The sequence below is a fragment of the Neolamprologus brichardi genome, chromosome 7, assembly GCF_056152115.1.
Source record: "Neolamprologus brichardi isolate AB-2024 chromosome 7, ASM5615211v1, whole genome shotgun sequence".
Lineage (NCBI taxonomy): Eukaryota > Metazoa > Chordata > Actinopteri > Cichliformes > Cichlidae > Neolamprologus > Neolamprologus brichardi.
The window spans coordinates 7,931,620-7,939,959 of record NC_142110.1 but is presented as its reverse complement, the minus strand read 5'-3'; the positions used below and the strand labels follow the sequence as shown (position 1 = coordinate 7,939,959).

At 39.8% G+C, this 8,340-nt stretch overlaps 1 protein-coding gene across 2 annotated transcripts in view; it reads left to right on the top strand.

Moving 5' to 3' along the window:
- Positions 1 to 2,133: 2,133 nt before the first annotated feature.
- Positions 2,134 to 8,340, top strand: part of itpr2 (inositol 1,4,5-trisphosphate receptor, type 2) — a 64,015-nt gene continuing 57,808 nt past the window's right edge. Inside the window, exons 1-3 of one of the 2 annotated variants that reach the window (XM_087842976.1) lie at positions 2,134 to 2,467; positions 7,718 to 7,788; positions 8,013 to 8,131. In XM_087842976.1, coding sequence (XP_087699102.1) covers positions 2,376 to 2,467; positions 7,718 to 7,788; positions 8,013 to 8,131 — 282 coding nt within the window. In that variant the 5' untranslated portion in view covers positions 2,134 to 2,375. Of the gene's footprint in view, positions 2,468 to 6,779; positions 6,957 to 7,717; positions 7,789 to 8,012; positions 8,132 to 8,340 lie in introns of those variants that run through there. The other variant, XM_087842977.1, reaches the window with a different exon arrangement.

Here is an 8,340-nt window from a genome sequence, read left to right as displayed (position 1 = left end):
TATTCAGTTTAGGCTGTTAGCCTGTCACTGTCTGTGTGTCAGCATCAAATTAAGGAAAGCCTAACATTATGCAACCCACTCATTTCTTCTAGTTTCAGAAATAATCTTCAGAATTTTTTGTGTTATTACCATTATTATTTTAGTTATTAGTTAGCTTTGTATTGCACTGAAACACCATGAGAAACCAGTTATTGAAACCAGTATGAAACAGCAGTCGGTGGTGTTTATATTTAACACAGAGAAAGTGGAACAGCTGAATCACCTGTTGGTTCGATGAAGTGAACACTACAGGGCCAATCATCTGAGCTGCATTAGTTACGTTTCCGGAGGAACTCTTTAAGATTGGGTCTTGCGCGCCCCCTGGTGTAAAAGAATGGGTAGTACATGAAACCGCCACAACTTTTCTTCCTCGTGAGCTCCTGCCACTCTTCCACTGCAGCTGATTTCCTGCTGCTGATTTAACTTTCCCAATAAAATTTGGCAAACGACACTTTCATTTTAAGCCTTTTCACATTCATGTGCCATAATGATCGTACATTCAGTATTGATTAAATTTAATTTAACACTATGGTCATAATAATTTTAGTCATTGTAAGAAGTTACTCTCAATAAAATAAAAGCACGGATTATTTCTAACTCTAACTCTAGGACAACTGGATGGATCGAGTGTAATGTATCCTTTTTGAGTTGTGAATGACATAATTGTGTATGTTATTACGTTATTAGTACTGATAGATAACCGTGTTTTAACAGCACCATGGTGGTTTAGTTCAGTGGTTCTTAACCAAATGTAAATAGTTATGGCATAAGAAAGGGTGAACAAAAAGGAACAATAAGCACAAGTTTATATGATTTTTTAAAAATATATATTTGTCTTTTTTTGGTTAAATATTTTGTAATTTTACATTTTTATCCTCAAAGTTTGGAGGAGAAACATCGAATCAATGGAACTGATAACAGGTAAAAAGACACAAGAAAGTGTTTTTTTTTTTTAAATTTGGGAACAACTGCTTTAAAAGTGTACTTTACCCCATAATTACATGCCTATATCTTCTCTCATCTATAGTGCAGTTGATCCATCTAAATCAGTTTAGTCACAGTTGGGTTGTTTTAGAGAGAACAGCTGCAGAAATGTCTGAAATCTTCTGAATGTGATCTTTTAGATGGCTCTGACCTTGTGAAGCTCGCAGCCACAATGAAGAAACAAATGAGCAAGTTTCATACCAGGTTCTCAAAATATCTGCAGACCTTTTTTTTCCTTTCTTCTGTTTTAGTGAACATAAAAGCTCAATTAGGATAAAATATTTTTTTTTTTTTTTTTTACCATCTGTCACTCTGAATGGTTTTTCTGCTGACTGATACCAGTGTAGCTCGATAGAAAAAAAAAATAGCACAAGGTAGCATTTTTTGGAGTAGCTGGGTCGTAATTTCTGCTCCCCCACTCTTTTTATAAACGCAGTTTTTGCTGCTTTTAGCACCAAAAGTTATACGCAACAATTTTGTTGTACATGTACAATGACAATAAAGGACATTGTCGTTTGGCTTTTATAAGCTTATTTGAAAAAAAAAAAAGTGTAAAAACAAGAAGCTGCTGAAGACGCGAGTCTTTATGAGTGAAGGAGCAGATACTTCAACACAAATGAGTCAAACTGTGAAGTTTTGTGAAATCACACAAAAATTGTATAGGTTACAAAAGAGTGCAGTACCATGTTTGTCCATTACAGTGCTGAGCAGTCAGAAGTTTGCACTGTGTTGAGACCAATATGAATATTTACACGGAAATGAATAGTTTTGATCAAGATAACAGAGGTGACGGGTAGATCTGACAGTCTGATAGTTTGTGATTTATAATGTGGGATCTTTGTCCAGCTGCACAAACATACTCCTGGCTTGTGCCCAGTTTGTAATTTTAATATATTTGAATTACTTCCCCCCGTGTCTGCTATGATACGTGTTTACAGGTGTCTTTCCGCACACTTATGCAAGTGCATTTCCTTGTAAAACGCCATTTAATGACTTGTGTTTTTCAGTGCGCCTGCTCTGAGCAAAAACCAAAAAACTTGTCATTGAACGGAATTTGCTCACAGCCGTGACAGCGGCAGTCTCCTCCCCCTGAAGAGTGGATGTGAAGACTGCGGGTCTCTCTGACATACAGGAAGAAGTTGATTAAGTGCAAAAACACAGCGCTTTTCTCAAACTCGCCTGCTTGTTTTTCCTCTTGCGCTTTCACCTTACTCGATCGACTTTCCCGAGCGGCAGATCTGGAAGAATGAAGGCGAATCTGATGGCTGATGCCAAACTGGAGGCGCTGTAACGTGTGGATTTGTTCATAAATGGAAAAGCAAGAACGAGTGTGAAACATATCTTCGGTGAAAATGCCAGAGCACAGATCCAGTTTTCTTCACATTGGAGACATTGTGTCTCTGTACGCGGAAGGCTCGGTGAATGGCTTCATCAGTACTTTGGGGTACGTTCCTCCTTTCTATCTCACTTTCTAATCGCTCAAGAGTCCATGGCTTAACCCTCCCGTATGCACGCTTAAAAACTGCTTTCACTTTACATCTGGCATGAACTTCTTCAAATGTATGTTTTATGCAAATCCAACAAGTGAAAACCTAAAGTGCGACCTGCGGTCAAGGCCCATCGGCGCGTAAACTGCTCCTTATCAGGAAATTCTTCACGTTTACGCAAATCTAACAGGAATGCAAACCAGCGTGTTGTCCAGGTACGCTTCGCGAGAGGCTGCGAGCGGATTCTTTTTACTGTGGTCACCAACATATGGTTCAGGGGCCCAGAGAGAGGCACGAGGAGGTGTCAGGGTGACCAGATTGAGGGAAGACTAGTTGTTCATTCATTTGACGTTAAGATAAGAAATGTCCAGTGACCCTGAATGCCACTCCTCCTGTTAAATAGACCACGTCTAACAAAATAAATTGACACCGAGTGAAGCTCTAGACTACCTCTTATTTGGATGATGTTCAAATATTTATAGTGTTCACTTAAATAAAGGACTAGACTCTTCCTGTTTGGGTGAAGGAATAAGTGTGCTCTATATGTTGCACATGCTTTGAAGTCATCTCTTTGCAGTCCATGTACAGATTGAAAACGAATCTGGTGGATTGCAAGATAAACATGAGAGGGTGCAAGGTGAATGTGGAGGCTAAAAAGAAGAAAAAACGTTCTAAAGTCATATTAGATATTTAAAACCTTTTCACCGATCCCCGTTTGCTCTTGTCATTTATTGTTAATTCAGTGAAATGATCTGTGGAGTTTGTGGAGGTGCTCATAGATGGTGTTTACTGTGTCATTTTAATGATATTCAGGAATATTAAAAAAACAAACAGAAATGAGGAAACCATTGGTTTTGACTCCTTCCTTTGTTGTAGCACTTGCACTCAGTAGATTACTTATCAGTTTTACTTGGTGAAAATAAAACAGCTTTTCTTTGCAAAGCAGTGCAGAAAAAGAAGAAGCTGCACACACAGTTTGTTTGGTTGTCGCCCCTCACGAGCTGAGAGCTTCAGTGCAAGGTGAAATGCCTCGGTGGTTCCGGGTTACACTCTGGCCTCTGAGCCTGCTGAACGAGTGTGGAAACACTGATTGGCCTTGAGGAATGGCTCTGCCCCACCCACGTTCTCTCCTTTTCCCCCACTCTTGTTCACTCTCCTTTGTCCTGCTTTAAGTCGTTCCTGCCAACAGGTACCTCACATCAGATGCTCAGATAATCCGTAGAGTTTTGGAGCAAATAGAAGCCGAACTGTCTGTAACCCTTGAATGCAATGCTGTTTCCTAACTTATCATCTGCTGGTGTGAACTAAGCTGCGATATTTTACTTTTAAACGAAAAACTCCCATAACTGTTAAGGCGTGTGGTAATGCAAATCGAAGCGACGGCACCCTACATGGTACACAGAGGCTGTAAATTTCAAAAAAGCAAAAGTGCACAGCAGCGATTGTTCACGCCTGCTGTTGTTGCAAAGGGAAAATAATTAAATTCTTATCAGCCTTTCAATAGCTCACGTAGTTTGACTGGTGCCCTGAGAATTTTATCAAGGACGCTGCTGTGCCAGAGCTCACTCAGGCCCAGAGAGAAGCAGCAAGTAAAGCAAAGAGCCTTCAAGATCTGAAGAGCTGCAACCCCTGTCAATGCAATTAAACCTGATCTACCCAACCGTGTCCATGTTTGTATAAAATAACATCAAATCTGTTAGTTCCACAACTGTCATTGCAAACTCTCAAAAGCTGGCTAACCTCCAAGTGACATCACTAACCTGACCTTTTAAGTCTTGCGGTTTAACTGGCAGTTTTCCCATATTTTAATGGGTCGTAACAATCAGTCCAGTTTGTTGCAACTAACAGTAGAAACTGATGCATAGATGCAACACAAAAAAACCCAAACATTTTCACATTCATACCTTTTTACCAAAAGTGAATTCACTGAAAGAGTCTGTTTAATCAGTATGTGTGTGACTCATTTAGATTACTGTGGTATCAGCAAGTTGAAACATGCATTCGTGTTGAAATTGTTCACATGCATCCACTTTTCTTGCAGATGAGTCATTGTTCTGTTGCCCTTCGCTGTTCTTTGAAACATTTAACAGCAGTTACATAGACTTGCTGCTTTGCATTACATGCTCTCTATTTCTTTATTTTGTCCGTGTTATTTTCTCAGTCGACTAAACACAGGCAATAGCTATAATTAGCTCCCCTGTGTCCAGCCTGCTAGATTTATCTTTGGTTCATGTTTAACTTGGTTACAGAGTGTCAGGCACTGTCAGAGTCTTTCTGTTTGTACTAACGCCCAGCTCTCTGCGGCCCTCCTTATTTATGAGCTTTCCCAGAGAGCCCTTCTCTTTAGCAAGTTAGCCTTGTGATAATTCTTCCTGTTGGGCTCTATTGTTTCTCATTTAGATTTAACTTTGATACAGTGTTGAAGGAAGCAATACACAGCCTGTAGATTGACTGATTGACTGTGGTGACTTAAAAAGGGAAATGGCTCAGCTCTCTTTAGCAGAGCTGCCAGCTTTGTATGAATTGGAGGAATTGTGCATTGCATTATGTTTCTCCCCACCGGACAGAATGAATGGATGCACTTGTGCAACTCAAAATGTGGTGCAGAGGAGATAAATGGAATGGGATGATTATGGAGTCTTTAGAAATTCATTAGCTGGTGTCATTGCCTGCAGAAAAAATGGTAGCATTTCTCTTCGGGGAAAGTGAAAGCTGTATGCATGCTACAAATACTGCAAGAAAACCATCTTTGGTAGTGTGATAATTTCCCTTACAGGCTTACTTTACATGAATTCTTCTTGCCTCAAAAGGGCCTTTTTCTCCACATGTCTCAGTTTTGCTTCTGCAGAATGTTCTGGTGCCTTTGCCCAGCAAGAAATGGAATTTCACTTTATAGTTTTTAAGGCACTATAAATAAAAACAAACAATGGGCAGGATACAGATTTAGATAAAGTAACTAGTTCTATAGTTTGGTAAGATCAGATATCAGAGTCTTCTTCCTTATGTACACAACGAGAGGCAAAGAAATTCACAGCTGGAACTTAAAGTTGCATTTTAGTCATAAAAGAAAAACCTGTAACTCCACAATCACTGAACTGTTATAAGCCTTCATTATTTAATGATGCTCTTTTTCTGTCGCTGCTTGCTTTTTACCCACCGATTCCATAATGGGCTCTTAGCCATTAAGGTTTTTACAAGCACCTTCAGCCTCAGCTCTCTCTGTGCTGGCTGCTAACAAAGGTTGCCCATATTTCGCAGTTTAAAGACGATGTGTGCAGAAGGACACTTTTAATAAAAGGGATCACTGCTTTTGCCTGCCAAAGATCTGCTTCTGGACCAATTTAAACCAGTTTAGGACACCATAGTACATAATGAATATACTTCATGGCATCAGATAACTTTAAATGGCTGTTGATGAATGTGCATTCTTAAAATTGTTCTTTCCTCAATAATTTTTTTTTTGCCAACCTGAACTGGGTTCTGTTTCCTTAGTTATCAGCCATCATCAACTTCATAGCTTTAACTCTGTGCTCGTCAGATGTGTCAGAAAGGCGAGTTTTGCTGATCTGCTGTGTCCCTTAACCCTTTCAGTGAAACATGTCTAGTGTGTGGCAAATAAAAGGCGAGGATATGGGGGAACAAGACAGTTAACTGGATGACACCTATTGAAAGCCCCCTCATCCACTCTGAACAGAAGCCACATGGTTTCCCCAGGTGGAGGTGGCTCAGTGTGCACTTTATGAGCTACAAAAGACATCACAGGGAGGCCTGATCTTCCGTGACCAATTCACTGTGCAGTCTCACAGCTTTATTTTAAATTATCCTGACACTATTTATTTTACAGTTTTAATCGGACCCATGTAAAAGTCATAGAAACTTTGACGTCAGTTTCTTCTAGTTCTTTTATCTCAGCACAACACCACATTACCTATGTTGGTCAGGAAAGCAGAGATCAAAGCGCTGCCAACGTGGATGAACCCCACCCAGAAACACATCCAGATACTGGGACTGCCTTGGATTAAATGGATGTGATGGAGAAGAGAGACAGTAAAGCTTTTCTTCCCATGGAGTGCTATAAACTGTCTGTTCAAATCATGGTATTATTTGTAGTTTGAGATTCTGCCTTATGTATTTGCATGTGAGTGTGATATACCTTATGGTATATCACACTCACAATAATAGAGTGGTTTACTGCTTAATAAAATGCTCCCAAAGGAGTTTAAGTCTGTAATAACACACCTATAGTAATCATTAGGGCTGGGCTATATCATACCGTTCACGGTAATACCGGTGTAATTTTGGGCAACGATAGGAAAATGAAATATCGCGATAGAATATGGGTAAAACGCGCATGCGCAGTGCCTATGTTTACATACGCACATGGCGGCGACGCAGAATGAGAAGAGCGAAAGTGGATCGTTAAATGAAACAGATGAACCAGAATTGGTTTGTAAAAATGCTGCAACTTCAGTGGTGTGGAACTGGTTTAGCTTTCTTCACAACAAAGCACTATTTTTAGTAGCGCATGCTAGCGGGCCGTCGTTATTACCGTGTTGTTTGGAAAATACAGCACACTTAAAATCAATCCTTTGATTTTTCTGAAAATCGGCAGTGCCCCTTATAATCCCGTGTGCCTTATGTATGAATTCTGGTTGTGTTTACTGACCTCGAAACGATTTTATGTCGTACACGGCGCTCGGAAATCTGTCAAATGTTTTAGTACGACTTTGCTAAGCTATGAAGCCGCACCGCTTGATGGATTGTTGGAGCATTACGGCTATATTAGGCAGGCGCCTCGCGGAGTGATACATACTGTGCTTCAACATAACATTACCGTATTGTGTGTGTATAACCTCTTTTTAAGTTTTGTGGATATTATACATGGTTATGCTGAGGATATGTCGGCCAATTTCCACTGGAAATGCCTTTTGGTTAAACTGTCTGCAAGGAATTTGCACTGTTACGTTTTTATATAACTTTAATGCACATAAAAAAACAGCTGCTTGTTTAAGTGAAAATACATTGATGGGGTTTATTTGCACTAATAAAGTTGTGGAGTTGTAAAGTATTTTGTCTAGTGTCAATTATATCGTCAGTTATATCGTTATCGCAAATTTTCAAATGTATATCGTGATAAATATTTTTGGTTATATCGCCCTGCTCTAGTAATCATGTTGATGCAATTTCATGTTTGTCCTTCTCTGCAGGCTTGTCGATGATAGGTGTGTTGTCCAGCCTGAAGCTGGAGACCTGAACAACCCACCCAAAAAGTTCAGAGGTGTGTACTGGTCACACTGGTTTCTGGTCATACACACACACATGCGCACACACACGTGAACTTGGACTTTTCTGAGACTGCATTATGGGTTACAAATAAGCTTTGATGTGTTGAAATGACTTCAAGGCTTCAAGCTCTACATGTGGACGCTTGAGTGTCATTTTATCTGGCTCAGGTGAGTCCTGTGAGCCTCACTGCTTTTTTTTTTTTTTTCTCTTCTGCAGATTGCCTCTTTAAGGTGTGTCCCATGAACAGATACTCAGCCCAGAAACAGTTCTGGAAGACAAAACAAGGGAAACAAGGAAACAACAACACACAGGGAGAACTCTTTAAAAAGTTACAGGTATGAGGATTTTTAACTTTATGAGCATTTCAAAGCCTTAAAAGTTCTACAGAACTTTTTAACTTGTATGCAGTTGTTTTCTTTCTGTTTATAATGGGGCTATTAGCAAAGAACAGACAGAAGAAACATGGCCACAGATTTAATGATATGATTACAAAACCTGACCAGAGTGTGACCTAGGATGTCCTTGTACCAAGTGCACTTATAAA